This window comes from Tetrao urogallus (assembly GCF_951394365.1).
Source record: "Tetrao urogallus genome assembly, chromosome: 19".
In the NCBI taxonomy this organism is placed as follows: domain Eukaryota; kingdom Metazoa; phylum Chordata; class Aves; order Galliformes; family Phasianidae; genus Tetrao; species Tetrao urogallus.
The window spans coordinates 5227769-5246036 of record NC_136832.1 but is presented as its reverse complement, the minus strand read 5'-3'; the positions used below and the strand labels follow the sequence as shown (position 1 = coordinate 5246036).

At 47.2% G+C, this 18268-nt stretch overlaps 1 protein-coding gene across 1 annotated transcript; it reads right to left on the bottom strand.

Moving 5' to 3' along the window:
* Positions 1 to 441: 441 nt before the first annotated feature.
* On the bottom strand, positions 442 to 18202 carry GOLGA2 (golgin A2; the record flags this gene model as incomplete). The annotated part of the gene is made up of 28 exons (XM_079544739.1): positions 17980 to 18202; positions 16811 to 16933; positions 16410 to 16490; positions 14141 to 14275; positions 13508 to 13551; positions 13314 to 13377; positions 12785 to 12844; positions 12273 to 12353; positions 10478 to 10516; positions 9761 to 9823; positions 9428 to 9521; positions 8615 to 8721; positions 7926 to 7984; positions 7294 to 7435; positions 6242 to 6331; positions 5988 to 6095; positions 5803 to 5890; positions 4983 to 5329; positions 4121 to 4234; positions 3602 to 3826; positions 3269 to 3368; positions 3091 to 3179; positions 2331 to 2484; positions 2134 to 2201; positions 1475 to 1577; positions 1165 to 1271; positions 794 to 962; positions 442 to 692 (listed from the first exon to the last, which is right to left on the bottom strand). Exons 1-28 carry the CDS (start codon positions 18025 to 18027, stop codon positions 442 to 444), a joined length of 3153 nt encoding a protein of 1050 aa, XP_079400865.1. The 5' UTR covers positions 18028 to 18202.
* Positions 18203 to 18268: the final 66 nt, after the last annotated feature.

Sequence of the window (18268 nt, the reverse complement as noted above, 5' to 3'; positions counted from 1 at the left end):
ACAAAACCAACCATCCCAAGAGTTTGTTACCAGAGTTAAGTTAGTTACTTTGGGAGCCTCAGAAGGAAGTAGGCAGGTTACAGTCGTGACTGATGGACGAGGGCTGCTGCTCAGTCACTGCTGTGAAGCTGTGTGCTGGTCAGGGATACAGGACAAGGGCTCAAGGAATTTGCCAGAAGTCACAGAGTCCCTTCCCCCCAACGTGCACCAGGCCCAGCTGGAGAGCCAACACCACTCAGCCTGTGCTCCAAGCACACCAAGCAACAGAGGGAAGAGAAGGAATGATGCTGAGTTCCATGTGATGCAGTCCCTCTTTCCTGCTGTTTTTAGAGCAGATCACCGTTCTGACCAAGGGTGCTGAGCAGCAGTATGGGCACATACAAGTCAGTTTAGTCCTTACAGGCTCACAGAAAAATCTCTGTAAATAAGAATCGGTGCTACTTAAACCACCATGATTTTGACCTCATCATTCTCATCAGCACGGTAGAAGAACGGAATGCAGGGGTTTTCCAGCAAGGAGCCCGACCTCTCCTGAGGGTTCTGGATTTCTCTGAGAAGCTGCATTATTTGCTTTGCTGTAGGGTCCTCTTGGCTTGGCTGAGCAGCTTTAGTGTCAATAGGGTAGAAACCGGGTTGATGAAGAGCAGCAGCGTCTTGCTCCGCTTCATCTGCTAAATTCACTTCTCGTAACCCTGTAAGGCAACACAAGACACGGCAGCAGGTAACTCCTCCCATCCATGCACAGAGACTTGGGTTATTCCCCTTGATATAACTTGTCCTGTCTCCAGCTTACCTTCTCCATCAGTAGCGTTCAGTTCGATGCGCCTCTCCACTGGAAGTGCATTTTCATTCTGGCTTGCTAACAGCTCTGGGTTTTGAGCAGCTTCTACATACTTGCTGTACCACTCATTTCTTTCCTTGACCAGACGCATCACTAAATCCTGCAGTTCCAGTAATTTCATCTGCACCAGCAAAGGAAACTTCAGAAGCATGCATATCCCCGTGGCCACAAACAGTGCACTACAGCTTGCTGTTTTGCCACTGTTACAACTTCAACATTAAAGCTAGCTGAAGAACAACATAAGGTTTACACTGTGCAGGAGTCCCTCAGGCCTGCCTACAAGAGTACACTGTGTTTGTAGGACTACAAAAGAGATTCCTTGCCTTCATCTCTTCTTTGTCCTGAGCCAGCCTGCTGATGTACTCTTCTTTCTCCTGGTGCCGCTGTTTGAGGATAGCCCTTTGACTCTGGTATAGTGCTATATACTCCCCTGGAACACAACAGAAGCATAAGGAATAAATGGGATTGATGTAAAAGCCTGACTGTGAGCATAAACTTGTGCTGCATGAGGATCCAGCACAGCCAGCCCTGGACTGGAAGCCTAGCCTATCTAGGTAGCAAGACTTGAACTGCTTGGTATGTGGCAGACTCAGCTCCAAGAGCTCTAGCTTGTGCTGTGCTGTGCAAACATACCAATGGTGTCTGTTTCCCCAGACAGCTGTATGCAGCGATGTTCCAACTCTTCTAGCCGTTCCTTCAGATCAGCTTTCTCCTGCATCAGATCTGTGAAACGGGACTGAACACAAAAATTGGTATGAGTCACCTCAGCTGCTCACGTATGGGAATAGCTGTGTTAAAGACAGAACCCTCCTCTCACATCAGCCTGAGCCTAGGGAACAAGTCGTGCTGCCTTCACAACTACTCTGATTTGGTAGTAAAATGGAACAAAGCTACAGAAGGCACAGCAAAGCATCTCTGCATTTTGGGAAGCAGAGGGACTGTGGGAACAAAGTGCCTTCTCATTGCTGGACCAGCACAAATGTGGTCACACTTAGTCTGCAGTTCTTGGAGAGCTCTGCTTCATCACAGCAGGGCAAAGTTAGTCTATTTTTCAGCTGTTTATCTAAGAACAGACCATAGATGAGTGTTAGACCCTTGCAGTGTTTGGGCAGGGTAGGGGAAGCTCTCCTATGATGAGACAAGTCGTGAGGAAAGCCTCTTTTTAGGAAGTAGCTTACCATGGAACATCTGCTGCTTATTCCACTGCAATTTATGTGTGCTTCAGGAGTCTGGCACTGGGTGCACACCTAGCCAGGTGAGGCAGAGGAGCAGAAAGGAGATCCTTTGCTTACCTGTAGTTTCTCCATGGCAGTTTTTAAAGCCTCATGAACCTCCACTGGAACACTGTCCATAGTGGAATCTGGAAAGGACGTTTGCAGTTTGCAGTACCTGCTTAAGCGCGATTCATTCACAAAACCCACAGGTCTGTTTCACAGAGGCCAGGGCCAGGTTGGGGCACATCTCCACACCCAAACTGCACAAAATTTACCTTCGCTCGTTGTGATGTTATGCTGCTGCTCCTGCCGAAGAGCTGCTATTTGCTGCAGGAGGTTTCTGCACTGCTGTCTCTGAGCAGCCAGCTGCTGCCTCATCTCTTCTCGATCCTTCTCCACTTGGGACATGGCAGACGTCAAGAAAGTCACCTAAGGTGAATTTCAGAGGACTCATGTTAGTGATTATCCTGTGTGAAGTGTGACCAAATGTGCCTCTCAGGGTAAAGAGAATAACAGAAGTTCACCCCATTTTATTTACGGATAGGAAACCCATAGGACTAACACAGGCAGCAACTGCTGCATGTCTTCTCATTCTCAAGAAATGATTTGTAATCATTTCTTCTCTGCAGGTTAAACCTGAGTTCCCACAATAACTGTTTGATCACAGTACTGTCTGGTTACAACTACACTTACAGAAAGAATTAGTCATGTTCAACACCATCTCCAAATTGCCTTCCAAAGTGAGGAGAACATCAATCATCACAATAGTTAGAGCCATTCTGCCAGCTGAGCTGTCTTGGTAATTAAAACCATTGCTGGACTTCCAGCTTGTTTTTCAACTATACTGTAGAAATTTTGTTGGTTCTTCTGCTGCTGTAAAAGGGACTGTAACACTTCCCTGTGCCTCAGCTGCATGGATCACAGCTGATAAACAACTTAATACACACTGTGGAACCTCTGCAATTTAATCTGCCTCCACTTCTAGACAACAGTTCACAACTGAGAACAAAGGCTTTTCTACCCATTGAGACCCACCATTTCTTCATGGCTTTCAAACTTCTCTGGGATCACAAACGAAGGGTTTTTCATTTCTTCAGACATCACTTCACTTTCGATTCCATCCCCTGTAAAGGAAGGGAGGTGAACAAAGAGATAACACCCCAGAGAGCCCAGCTGCACCTCCCATCCCTGGAGAGCAGCTGAAGTTACATACCTTCTAGTCTGTGCAGCATCTTGCCATCCAGCTCTGCTGCTAACTGACTGATCTGGGCCTGCAGCTCTTTGTTTTCCTTTGCTACAGCTTCCAGACTTTCCTGCAAGAAAGAAGCAGAACATCAGTAAGAAGGTCCCTCACCAAAACCTGCATAAGCCAAACTGAAAACAGTCACTATCAGTAGCACCATAAAAACAAACATACAAACAAAACCCACCACTGCTTCTGCTCCAGACAATTCTCATTCGTCTCTAATTCACCTCTCTTGCACAGGATGTCATGTAATTAAGCATTTTGCCTCTAGTCTTTCTACTTGCCCCTCTTCATTATTACCTTAGTCTGCTGCAGTTCCTTCAGGTGCATTTCCACTGTCACCTTCCCCTGAACTTCCTCGTGCTGCAGCCTGTCCATCAGCTGGGTCTGAAGCAAGTACTGCTTTTGCAGCTCCTCCTTCTCAGCAGCCAGTTGCTGGTATGCCACAGTGTACTGCTGCAAGTGGCCGTAGTACTGGTCCCGCTGCTCCTGCAGAGCCCGAGCCTCCTGCGTTTTCAGTTCCAGCTAACAAAACGTGATAAAACCATCAGATCAAATCATTTCTGCCAGAAAAGACGATGACTCGTGTGGCATGATCCAAACCGTCAATGCTGCCCCACAGCCACCAACGAGGCAGGCAGCCACCATCTGTCCCCACATGCTGGTCCCCCGCATCAGACAGCAGATGACACGGGAGGCTCCCAGCGTGATCGTTACCAACACCAATTTCCATCTTTCCATCAGAGTTTGATCAGTTGCCAACTCTCCTTTGCATGAACTGCTGCACACCTGCCCTGCCATCCTACTGCTGTTGCTTACCGTCTCTTTGAGCTCCCCCAGGTTCTCCTGCAGCTGCCCAAGCTTCTTAGCCAGCTCCTTCTTTACGTGTTGCTCTGACTGCAGGGCACTTGTAACCTCCATGTTTTCATTTGTCTGCAAGAATCAAAAACGTTGTAGAAGGAAATTGCCCCAGAAGTATACGCTCTCATAAATTAAATTCCTGATACAGTGGGATGCCATCCTTTGTGTTGTTTTGAGCTGTAAATAAGGGCAGTAATTAACTTTAAAAAAGGCTGAGAAGATGGGAGAAGAGCAAGGGGGGGGAAATCAGTGCTGGGACAGTGCCAAGAAGGGGCCTGGCACATCACACAGCCTGTCAGATCCAAAACAGATGGGTGACAGGAACATCCCAAATAAAGCAATAGACATTCAAAACCAAGAAGACAAGTTCAGAAAGATCTGAAGAAAAAACAGTGACCAGATCGTGTGTTATATGCCATAACCCCAAAGGGGAAACTGTTACATTGAAAGAAGCAAGAGTAAGAATTCAGCTTCAGGACAGAAACAATGACAGCAAGAGGACAGAAGACTGTTGAGAATTTCTTCTTCATGAGCAAAGCTGGAAGAATACTCAGTGGAAAGAAACAGCCTGACTGCCAGCAGAGAACAAAAGGAAACAGCTCTGGGCAGAGGTACTGGTTTGTTTGCCAGAGCACCTGAGAGAGTAAGGAATGACAGGGCACTTCCTGGTATGGCAGTACATACCACAGAAAGCTGAGCATTCATAACCCCAAGGGACAAAAGGCAGATAATGACAGTAGCTTTTTTTTTACAACTGTGCTACAAAACGATTGCGCCAACGTGAGAAATAGCGAGAAAAGATTCATGAAAAGAGACATACCAATTTGACAAACCCGTTCTGCAGCTCAGCCAGCTGCTCCTTCAGCTCCCGATTTTGGCTCAGTGCCCTGCTGATCGTGGCCTTGTCACTCTGCATGCTCTCCAGGATCTGCTGTCTGTCCACAGACTCCTCATTGTAGCGCTGTACCGTCTTCTCGAGCTCCAGCAGCCGCTCCTCCTGCTCCCTGTTGAGGTGGCTCAGCTGCTCGTTGTCACGGACCTGGGCCTGGTATTGCCCATGCAGTTCCTCCTTCTCGTGCTGCATTCGCTGGATTTCTTCCTGCAGACTCAGCTCAGCTGCTGTAGGTCCTGCTGGTAAAGATGGCTCAACATCCATGGGTTTCACTGCTGAAGAAATGGAATCAAAAGCAGATCAGTCAGAGGGCTGAATCACCTGGGAAGCACACGGAGCTGTGCAGAACATATCCCAACCCACAGGACTCTGTGACCCAGAAAGTACCACCAGCTGCAGTGTCCAGAGGAACGAGGCACTGAGAGGAGCAAAGGACCCTGAAACCACACAGTGTCCTGCTGCGTGCTGCTGACTCCCTCTCAGCCCCAGCAAGAATCCTGCTGCCCAGCCTCATGGGCCTGACAGTACAGCCAGACAGGTAACTAAAGACATAAACCATTTGCTGGTCAGTCACTGGAAGTAGCTCGCTTGCTGTCTGCTAGAATTAAAGGTTTCACAGAACTACCAGTCTTTCAGCTCTCTTCATGATTTGAGAGCATCAGACCTACTTGTACATGCACAGATACAGTGGGGACAGAGTTAACCTGCTGCTGCTCTGCAGTACGAAGCCCCACTTCAGAAGTCCTACCTGATTTGCTCAGCAGCTCTGTAACACTGCTTTCCAGCTCTTGAATTTGGGCCATATGCTTCTCCTTCTCCTCTGCCATTGTGCGGACCTGCAAGGCCACACAAGCTCAAGTTAAAGCAGTGCTCATGGTGCAATGTTACACCTGTGATCATTGGAAGCAGCTGTGGCTCTGCCTGGGAGGTTACCTGCTCAGAGAGCTGCTGGACTCGCTGCTGCCAAATGCTCCCCTCTTCCTTCAGTTTCTCTACATACTGATCTCTTTCTGCCTGGAGCTGCTGAAGCGATTCTGAAAGCTGGTAGAAACAAAACAAGGAAAATTGTACCAACTGATAAATTAAAGGATGGCTGACTACTGAAGGGAAAGCACAGGCTGTATTCTGGCACACAAATTTCTTTACAGATTTGGATCATCGATGTGCTTAATGTATTAATAACCTACCTGAGCAATCTGGGTTTCCAGGCTCGCCCTCTCATCCAGTGCCATCTGCAACTGCTGGTTTGCATCCACATTCCCTGACTGATTTGAGAACTGCCCACAAAAATCAAAAGGTTATGGCAAAATGTTAATATTCCATTTCTGTCTAGCCTGTCCCCTGATTTTAGCCTGCCATTTGATCCATGGTATAGCCATCCATAGTTCTTTAAAATGTTTCAACTCGTTGATTGAAAGAGAAGTGGCATCTAAAATCAAAAAGCTTAGATTTTAGCCCTGTAAAACAAGCTGAACTAGGCAGCCCCTTGCTTTCATTTTATGTTTACTAATTTTTAATTAAGAAAATGGGCTTTAGTCAAATCATTTCATTCAGAAACTTTGCATTTCAAGAGTCTGTAGTACAGAGACAGATCAGATGGTATGAATACTTGTGAACTTAAAGGTTGTCAGACATGCCAGGAATTTAAAGCCGGGGTCTGGAACACGTTGGTGGACTAAACAGCAAGGCAGGCACAGGGAAGACAAAATATTTCTCCTAGAAGTGTAGCAATTGGCTTTATTTTGTGGGTAACTTGAGCCACCGACTAAAAACAAAATATCAAGAAGTGAGCAGTTTCTTCCATTGTGGGCTCACCTTGAGCCTGCCTCCAACAGCTGGCTCCCTTCAAGCTGCCACTGTCCATTTCACCTCTGGGTAGGACAGGTGCAAGCACCTCTACTCAACTTGTTTCTCAGTGACACTGAACAACAGCTGGGTAACCAGAACAGTGAACAGCAAAGAGAAAAGTCACTGTATTTGCACACTTGTATGTTCAGTCACCTTCTCATACCACAGCACATTCTTTGCAGACTGACATCACAATGTCTTTCAGTCTCCTCCAAGTCCTTAAGAGCACAGCCTTCCTGCTCCTCAGGGAGCTCACAGAAAACCTTTTCCTGAAGGTTGGGATGTTGTGCCTGCCTTTCAGATCAGTAATTTACTTCTGCCCCCAGTGTCCAGGAAACAAGTCTTAAAATGGTCAGTGTGATCTGCTCCCATATCCCAGCAGTGTGATTACCTGCTGAATCATCAGTTCAGCCATTTCCAGTTTCTTATGTAAATCTTCCACATCCAACTTCATGGCTGAGTTCTCAGAAACCAGGGAGCGGAGTTTCTCTGACAGCTCTGAGTTCTGCTGCTTTATTTCCTCACTACCTTTGCTGAAACAAACAAACAAATCCAAGTGGCAGCACTGTATAAAAGCAAAGCACTGCTTTGGCAGGGGGGCTGGACTCGATGATCCCTGGAGGTCCCTTCCAACCCCTACAGTTCTGTGATTCTGTGTTTGCAGATGCCCACGTCATTAAGTTTACAGCAGAGAGTCACAGGAATGTTGACTGGAAGAAACCTCTGCAGGACATCTTGTCTGACCTCCCTCTCAAAGTGGGACTGTGCTACCACCAGATCTTGTTACCCACAGCTCTGTGCAGCTGTTGTGAACGCTCCAAGCACAGACACTCCACAGCCCCCCTGGGCACTGTGTTCCATTGCTGTATTACCCTCTTAATCTTTTGGTTTTTAAAATTATTATTTTTACATTGAATATCTGGCCTCCCAGCTCACCAACCGTGGTCAAAGCCCCTTCCTAAGCTTTGTGGCTCTATTGAGAAGAATAGCATAACTCTGGAATAATATACAAAACAGGCTTACCTCTGTTTGTACAGTTCTAGTTTCAGGTTGTCTCGTTCCTTCACCAGCTCTTTATTGTGCTGGAGAAAAAACAAATGTCTGATTCAGTTAGAGACTTCAGCCATACAAATAAAGTGTTCAAAGATTATCTTCTTTTACCTTTAACAGATTAGTTAGTGCAGAAGAGCTCATAACTTGAGCAAAATCCCCAGCACAGGTTTGCTTAGAACCTCACCTATCACTGCAGTTGGCTGGTTAGTGCTGCAGCTCATTACACCGTAAGACTGCACAAAGGATGGATTTGCCAGCAATTCATCTGCTCAGTCTTTCTGAACACAATGCCACTAACTGATGGTGAGGTTATTTCTGCAAAACTTCTGGATGGGTTATCAATGGTAAAGTGCCTGTTTGATGGAGGCCCTCCTGGGAGGAGGCCTCAGAGATGCTGCTGTGTAGAGCTGGCAAGACTGACGTAAAAAAGGTGCCAGATATGAAGACAGCCACTGGGCCACATGATTAGTGGTCACAGAAATCTGAATGAAAGCTTTGCCTTGATGAGAATACAGGGCTTTACAAGGTTAATTAACAATTAACAAGGTTAATTTCAGCCTCTTCTCTAAACAGGGACTACAGACTTCATAGTAGTGTAGTGACAAGCAACGAGCCAAAAGCAGAGCTGCTAATTAAGCATAATGAGAGGCGGTTGTTACCTTCTCTGCCTGTTTTTGCTGCATAGAGATGGAGGACAAGGTGCGTTCCAGCTCTGATACCCTCTGGCGAGATGACTGTAAACGAGCAGCAAGGTCTTCAGCTTCTCCTAAGCGAGGCAGAGCAGAGTCAGTTGAGACTGAACCACAAAGGGATTATTGGAACAGGCTGAACAGCACTTTCTGCTTTATCAACAAGCTCTTAAAACAGCACAGAGCTCTCAATTGGCAGACCTGCTTCCACTCCTGGCAGTATGGGTGATTCACCAGCAACCCTGGGCTGGTTAAACCGTGGATTTCAAGTCAGAAAAGCTCTCTGTCAGCAACTACCTTTCTCAGTTTTAGAGGGAGATGATGAAATGTCCTTTGCAGAGCTATAGGCACCATGTTTGTTTTGCTTTTCTTTTTGTTTTTTTTTTTCCCCTATGAGGGCAAATTGTTCAAATTTAGTTGAGAATGAAAGGCCCGAGTAAAACCTACATTAATGTGACAGCTGTGTGGGAGGAAGGGTGATGAAAGGAAACAGAGTTTTAAAAGAATCTGAAGAAAAGTGAGAAAAGAACAGTCTGGGGTAGTCACCAGGCCCAAGCAGGGCTGACAGGGCTTCAGTGATGCACAAAAGAACCTCAACTGCCATGGGATTACCATGCTCCAATCTGGGGGCAGCTATGATGACAGAAGCGGTGACGGTGCCAAGTATTTCTCATTAAGGAACCAAGGAGTGCTGTGAGCTGGCAGCCAGCAGCCATCATTGCCTCTGACTTGAAATCCACGGTTTAACCACCAGCTCCAGCTGGAGTGCTCCGAGTCAATTACCTGATTTCTGCCGCGCAGCTTGCTGAGTGTGTCCAAGGGCTGTCTGCAACTCAGATTTCTCAGAAACTAGGATTCCAATCGTCTGGATGTGAACCTTGGAGAAAGAAAAAGGAGCTCAGTGCAGGGAATCTTTGCTCGCAACCACAACCTCCCTGCTGCCACAAAGGGATAATTCAGTGAGACAAAGAGCTCTTGCATGTAAGTACAATCTAGTGAGCTGGCTCTCCTAGTTCTCCTGAAAGGATGTTGGCTTCCAAGATAAAACAGAGTGCTCAGTAATCCAGAAAAGAACAGCAGCCAGGTCATATTACTGTAGTGAAAGCTCTGCCTTACCTGGAGCTGTTCTCTCAGTGCTGCTTGCTCTTTAGAAAATTTCTGTTCAAACTCCTTCTTTTCCTGTATAAACAAATGATGCCTGTTCAGCACAAAATTGTAAACCCCCCTTGTTCTACGTCAAAAAAAGCAGTGATTCATTGGCAGTACTTCCAGCATCCAACCGGTATCATCATTTTTAAAAGCCACGCTTCAGTCTTCCATTTCTTTAACTACTTTATTGGTTATCCATCCTAAAATGGCAACAGTAGGTTCCTTATGCTGGCCGTGTTTGGAATGCAAACTACTGACAAGGCCATAAACTGTAATCTGTTGCTTCCACTGCAGCCTTCCAATACCTGAGCATTTCAATCTTAGCTCTCATCAAAACAAGCAAGCTATCTGCCAGGCCTACCCTGCGAAGTCACAACACTCAACCCTATGCTACAAACAGAACGGACTCCAGGATGACCTCCAGGGAAGTGATGGAGTCACCACCCCGGAGCGATTTGGGAGATGTGTGGATGTGGTGCTTAAAGGCATTGTTTAGTGGAGGGCTTGGTGGTGCTGAGCAGATGGGAGGACTTATTTGATGATTTTAACAGTTCTTCCCAACCTAAGTGATCCCACAGCTCTGTAAGACAAGATCACATAGGCTGGTGCCACAGTCCGCTATGCTTTCTCCTCTTCAGAAGAACGTATCTATTTCTATCTCTGCCCAAAAATAGGATACTTTACCTTCTCCAGCTGATTCACTGCTTCTTGGTTCTGCTGCTTCTACAGAAGAAAATGGATGCATCAGTATTAGAAGGAAATACTCATCATATAGGAAATATTCTCATGCTGCTGAAGCACGTTTTCACTTAACTGAAGTAGGATACGTGCCCAATTAATGCAAACAGTTCCCGTTATCTTTTTATGTAGAAGACTAAGAAGATCATCTTATCTATTAAAATAATACATTTGGGGCTTCCTTCATGAAGATGCCATGCACGTTTTTCATTGCTCAGTACATTATTCACAAACACCACTACAAAAGCACTGTATGCATCTGAGCATCCACCAACCTCAGTTACGCCTTCACCCCACATCTGTGACATTAATCATAACCCTGATGCATCAGGATAATGACCAAAAATGCATTTAAAAAACCCAAAACCACAGCATGGTGTTGTGCTTCAGCTGAGACCTTCAACTTTCATCCCATGTGGCAACCGGCCTTTAAATCATGCAGAAGTTCCCTTATGCTGGCAGGCTCCTGCAAAAAGCTGGTATGAAAGAGCTGAAGCCAAATGCAGAGAAAGGGCACCATCCTGTCCTGGTCAATTTCGGCCTTGTGGGTGAAGTGTTTGAAAGCAGTGACTGCACACAGTGCATCTTTAGACGTGGGCACAAAGAGAACAGAACTGTCAGCTGTCCACCAGGCTGCCACGCAAACACTGTGAAGATGTGGGTGCAGTGGAGCATTTGCTACTTGCTGCTGTTGTCCTTGTGGCAGTTGCTCACATCTAAGCTACGTGCATGGTGTGTTTCCCCTTTCCAAAGGACAGACATTAGCCCATTCTTACTAGTTCAGTTTCAAGCTCACTTTGAAACACGACTGCAGCTGGGAAGCTGATGAATTTGGGGTTTTGAGTCTAAGAACACCAACACAGAACACAACCAGAACAAAGAAAACAAGACTGCAAATGCAGCAAAGGGCCTGTGTAATTCCAGAGAGTGTTTCATGTGCCTGTCAGAAAGCAGGCAAACAAAGCACTGCCCTCACTACCAGCCACCCCTGCATCCCAGCTGAAAGACAACCAAAAACAGAATGGAACCAAAAGAACTCAAAACCAAAAATAACACAGGAGGGGTTGTGGGGTGCACTGGGAAATGGTGGACTTTGGAAAAAAGAGTGGTGTGAAAGGAACAAAATGGGGAAAAGGATTTCAAACCAAGAAAGGCTCTTTTCAGACCAAAACAAGTCCACTTAGCTACATTTCTTACAGTGTTAAAGCTGAAGGCTGAAAAGCAGCAGCAGGAATCCATGCAAGGCAAAGGACAAAGCAGTTCATTCATAGTGCCAAGAGAAGCTGAGGATATGATCAGAAACCAGCCCCAGGCTCTCTTTAGACCTATTGCTCCCACTCTGCTAATATATTTAGAACAGCATCACCACCTGCAGAAATAGGTTTTCACACTGCTGCCAGCACTAGAATTCTGTATTTCAGGGATTCAGGCCAGGCCCAGCAATATATTTATCAGGATGCTTATCTTCCACAGAAAACACGATGAGAGCAACAGAATAAATTTAAGAAGAAACAGCAGAACTGTGCTTCTTGTTCTCAGATGAGCTAATGCACCCAGAAGTGGCCCGAGACTTTGATCTTCCTAACAGGTCTCCCATACAGCCCATTCTGTTCCACTCAAAGTGCTGTGAAAGCAGCCTTCCTTGTGGTGCTATAAGAGAACCCATAACCTTGCAGACACCCAGAGAGCATGGAGGAGCAGCAGAGACAACATCAAACTGGTTGGTCGGATTGTTTCTTACCAATTCCTCTATCTTTGTAATGAGCTGTTTGTTAGTTAGATTGCTGGAATCTAGGGCTACTGCCAGCTCCTGGTAACGTGTCTGATGGGCACATGCAGGCAGGAGAAGAAGGAAGGGGCAGAAAAGGAGGAGGGGAGGAAAAAAGCAATAATTAAAAAGGACAGAAAAACAAATCATTATCACAGTTTGATAAAATCAGATTTCCCAAATACATCTACAGATCCAACAAGAGCAGCTGGGACGTTAACTTATTGTACTTTCTGCTAAGGCATTTTTTGACATAAAAGTGAATCAATACTAAGAGCTGCACTGAGGCCAAACGATCCCAAACCCCCCAGAAATCCCTCAGGTACCTTGGCTACTGCTGCTGACCACAACTACCTGAGTACAGCAGAAGGCAACACTGAACAACAACGTATGTGAACTGTGTGTTCAGTCAGGTCTCATCAGCACTGTCCCAACAACTGGCTTAGACTAGAAAAGAAGAAAATCATAAGCTCAAGACAACTTACTTCCATTTCCTTAATATTAGTGGAAGAAACACCACTTTCCCCATTCACATACGACGTAGACTAGAAGAAAAACAGTCCAAGTCAGTCAAGTTTTATTCCCCCAGGCAATAAATTGCTATCAAGTAAGAACTGACTATCATAATATTTCTTATAGCACATTTCCCTTCCAAGTACCACAGACAGCCACAGAAAAAACACTTTCCTAGCTAAGGATAGACGCAGACTGGCCCTGTGGCAAGCTGATACGAATTAGGCAGATTGACTTCAGGATCTTTGCCACTAAATCAAGACTAATCTTCCCATGAATACATGCTGTTCATTCACCCACTCTGCTCCTCTTCCTACTGCTGAAATTTTAACATTCCTAAAATTGGAAGTTTAGCATCTCAATGCTTCAATATCTCATTGTTCAGTAGGATGACTGCAGACATCTCTGACGCTGAAGAGTGTTTTCTTAAGCTGGCTGCTTAAAGATTTGCACCAGACACCAAAAAATTACTGGGACAGATGCACCAAAATGAGGCTGTACCTGAGAAACCAGGCCATTGAGTTGTTCAGACAGCTGGCGGAGACTTTCTGTTGATGACAGAGACCTGGGGACAAAGAAAGGCCTCATGGTGAACATTCCTCCCAGAGAACTGTTCTGGTCAGTACAGCAGTGGGAGCAGTAAAACCTTTATCTGTTGGACACTTTGGGATCCTGCTGCAAACACAAACACTCACCTGTTCTCATCCAAAGTGTTTTTACGATCCTCAGCTTCATGAATCTGTGGATTAAAACAAAAGTATACAAGCCTGTAAGAAAAGCTGAGAATCATGTTTGTGAATGTGTCCCTAAGGCCCGACTGCATCTGGGCTCAGGTTCCACAGCACCTGTAATTACTGCTTCCCAAAGAAAGATCAACTTCAGAAAACCAGCTCATTTTCCAGCTTGCCCATAATTTCTGAGCACTGAGTGCCTAGCCTTCTTGGGATTAAGAGGCTTAAGTGTTACTGGTGTTGTATTTGCTGTTACCATTTATCTGAATAATCAGCTGTGCTTTGCTGGAAAAACTTCAATGGAATCTTTATGCAGTGAAAGGAAATGCAGATTGCTCCAGCTAGCTGGAGATCTTCTGTATTATTAAGAGTGTTTTCTGCTAATTAAATAGAAGAGAAGGGGAGGAGAACTGCAGCTTTGGAAGCAGCAGGGATGTGTGCATGCTAGTACCCTCCACTCACAGACAGATGATGATGATCAGGAGAGTGGAGAACCTAGTATATGTAACAGGAGACAACGTGAGCTAGTTATGGGGATTGTCTTTCTCAGAAAAGGATGGCTAACCAGTGTGGAGATATTGATGGTGACTCACAAACCTGTGTCAGCTGCATGCCCCCAGGAGCAGGCAGGACAGAAGCACAGGTAGGCAGGCTGTTGCTGTTAGATAGCACGGGGACATCGGCAGCAAGCTGGTCAGCATTACGAGTGGCAACATCACTGTCAAAGTATGCCTGTCACAAAACACACCACAGGAATTACAGCCTACGTGCAGAACGAAGGAAACACACATGGACACATCACCCTGCTACAGGCCTGTGAGAAACAGATGTGAACAAAGTCATGTAGAAACACATGGAAGTGAATCTATGTCCTCCCCAGAGCAAACGGCATCAACCCACAACCCAAAGTTATCCCAGCCCTCCGTCCTGTAGATCCAGTCTGAAGAACTGCCCCATCACCACAAGCACTTCTCTAACGAGGGCTGACAGTATCTCCCTACTCCAAGCTCACACGCTGGATTTCCTGCAAAGGATTTGTCAAAAAGTGAGCAGTGGGCAAAGCCAGATGGCAGCACTGCTGTGTACAGCACTGCCCTTCACGTGTCTCTGGGGAAAACACTGATCACTGGGTGCAGATTAAGGTGGGGGAGAACAGGCAAATGACTGCTTGACAACCAGGTTAGTCAAACTCAAACAACAAGCTGTGAACCAGACGTTTAGAAACAGGACATTTGGGAACAGGCCAAAATGAGCCTCGCTGGGAACAGGTGCCCACAGCCCTCGTAAAGCAGGAATCCCACAGCTACAAGAATCTAAATAGAAAAGGGCCTAAAAACTATTCCTGGACAGTGATGAAGGCCCTCATCCAGCATTCGTGGGAGGATAAAAACAGCTGACAGCACCTCCACCGAGCCACAGCAAAATGGACAATTCCATCCATCCTGTCCAGCCACGCAGCCAGCCATAAAACCCAGAGCAGCGTTCTGTTGGTTTTTGGCAAGTAGTTTTACTTCAGCTCTGATAAACCATCATTTAATGACACTGCAAAGCAAACAATAGTCCTTCGGCAGCCAGCCCCACCAATGCACTGCAGTTCTCTGCAAACCCATCTGAAAGAGCTCCTTTTTATTTCAGTCGCTTCGTTCTTGGCAGTCTGCATGAAACAAGAACTCTGGGCATTCCCTATTTACCTGCTCAGCACTTCATTCATGAATCAAGCAGCCACGGGGTTACAGCAGTAGTGAAGACAGATTTAATGAGAGTAATGAGCTGGAAAACTGCAGAGGGGAACAAATGGAACTGCCTCCGTCATTCTTCTGGAGGACAGACACGTGTGCTCTCAAGGAGCGACATGTTTTAGGGGCTTAAAGGAAAGCCAGGAATTCCCTTGCTAATTTCAGGTACAGGTTGCTTCGCCTCTGTTTGTTCAGGCTGTCATAAATGTAGAACATCACGTGGACTTCTGCCCAGAACTCTCAAAAACACGTCCTTAATTTGTTCTGATTGGAACATTCTTTTCGCTTAACACTTCAAGATGCAGCAACACGACCAGAAGAATGCCTTCCTTCTGCATCCACAATAAACAGTTTTAAAGTAAGTAATAAAATAAATGTGGTATGTAAATATAATAAATATACACACAATAACAAGGAGCTCCCAGGAGGTCCTCCTGTCACTTAAGCTCTGCGATGACACACAGCCTACAGGATCCAGTTACACCTGCACGCATTCCATTGCTCAGTGGACTTCTTCCTGCCCTTCCTTCTCCAGGGGTGAGGGAAGACACTCAAGCCAGTAAATGCTGTACTTGAAATACTTGACTTCCTGCCTAGACATATTTAAAACTGTGGTACCTGCCAGACTGTACATCGCCTGTGCAAGTTTCATCACCTGTCATAAATCGGTGGCTGGAATAACTACACTGTTTGCTCAGGGCTCAGGCACTTCAAGCAGAAACTTGCCCTTCAGAAGCACAGCACTGAAGTAAATAAAACAACAACACAGACCAGGAGAAATACAAATTAATAAGGCACTACTCCTTCCTAGCGCAGCATCTCTCAGCAGTTAACTTGGTTTGCTGCTTCACCCCAAACTCTGTTCTGTTTTTCCTTACAGCTCAGCTGTCTGAAGGATGTGCATTGGACACGGTTAACTTTTTTGCATTTTTAGACAGAAAACAGGAGGAAACAAACACAAGTGATGGAAACACATGTTAACAAACAGCCCCGTGTTAATAAAAACAGCCACAAAACACAGCAGGCATGCCAGAACAAGGCTCCATCCGAAATCAAGGTCAGTGTAAAGAGAAGCTGAGCATGCAGAGGGGACAGCGAGTCACTGGGAGGGACACGGAGCACTGCCTCACCTTCCTTTTGTCCAATGAGGGTATGGCTACCCCATTGGAGCGGTTAAGGTCTGACACCAGCACCTTCAGAATGTTCTGAATCTAAAGGAGGCGAAAGAGAAGTGGAAAAGAGAAACGGCTCAGAAAAGGACAGAGAGAAAAACGTCCATCAAAGGCAGCCAAAGAAACCGGCATCGTGCTGCTCCCGAGGAGCTCCCATCTCTGAACAGCAGCTCTGGGTGCATCCAGGGTTGCCTCACAGCTCTGAACGCTCCAGCGCTGCTCCAGCACACACCCTGACTCACAAACTGCTAACAAAGGCAACTCAGCCGCTCACGTTACACTGCATAACTCTTCCAGTCCCAGTTGTGCTGTTTGGAAACCAAAGCACGAGGCAGAGGGAGAAAGAGGGGGACGCTCACGTTCTCTGGAGACTGTCGGTCATCGTTTGTGGGAGTCTCAGGTCTACTTCCTTCTTTAGTTTTTCGTTTTTTCTTGGCTCCCGCAGTCGCTCCAGGGCTGTTCTTCTGCTGATATTCCTTCAGCTGTGGGGAAAGAAAAAGAATAACCTGAAGTCCAAACAGAATATGTCTTCTGCGAATATAACACCACCAACAAAATGACAGCAGAACAGTGGGTAAGAAGTCAGCTGAGCTGTAAGGACAAGAGAAACTGTCCTTAAAGAGCTCCTTCTCTAGGAAAAGAAAATGTATATGTATCAAAAATAGTTCAGGGGCTCTGAAAGTGAGAATGAGAGTGATGGGTCTGCGACAAGAGACAGGGCTGCTAGTGTCCAACTTCAGCATCCAATTGAGGAAGTGCCCTGGAAACAAGCTGATACTGCAAGAAGAAATACTTGTAAGTCTGTAACTAACAGCAATAAGGAATAAAGGATAATAACACGCAATGCAAACTGGAAAAGCCGCGTCTGGTAATAAGATGTAACAAGAACACTGAAAGGACTGAAGAAGGAGAACAACCTTCCAGATAACGCACTGAGACCGGCGCTGCCACCACTGCGGGCCGCGGGGAGCAGCAATCTGCGACGGATGCCGATTTAAAGGCAGTTTTGGCCAGGCTCTGAGCAGCCCGGGGTTCCGATGCTCCGGAGGTTCCTGCGGCCCCGAGGGCGGCCATGGAGGCAGGGCTGCGCTTCCACGTCAAGGTGAAAAGCACCGGAACGAAAAGGATCCTCGGGAGGATTTCAAAATGGAAGCCCGAGCTGCTCCAGGGCACTTTCCCATTCGTTTGACTTTGACACAGGAGGGCATCGCGCCGGGACGGAGCGGGCCGAGCTGCCCCGCGAGAAGGAAAAAAGGGAACAGAAAGGGGAAAAGAAATGAGGAGAAGGAAAAAAAAAAAAAAAAAGAAGGGAAAATAGAGATATGGAAAAGAAACCCAAAAGGGAAAGGGAGCGGCAGGCACGGAACGCAGGCGGCGCAGCAGCGCAGGCCCGGCCCCCACGGGCCGCCCCCACCGCCGGGCGCCGCGGAGCGCTGCGGGACCGGGCCGGGCCGGGCCGGGCTGAGCCGAGCCTCTCCGCACCACTCCGGGCCTCCAGCGCCGCTCCCGCACGGCCCTCCGCCCTCACCTTCTTCTTGGCCGCCGCCAGCTTGCTCTGCCTGCTGCCGTCCGCCATGTCCGCCCCGCGCCCGGGCCACGTCAGCCGCCGATCGGCGCGGTGCGCTGGGCAGCCAGGCTCCGCCCCGAGCGCCCGCCCCACCCCGGGGCCCGGGGGCGGCCGCGTTCCTCCGCCCCGCTCCGCTCTCCGCCCGGCCCGCCTCCCCCGCTGCGGGGCGCGAATGGCGGCCGGATCCGCCCCGCTCCCCGGCTCGCGGCCCGCCCACGGCGGACGGCTATGTGGTTACGCGCCGCGCCGC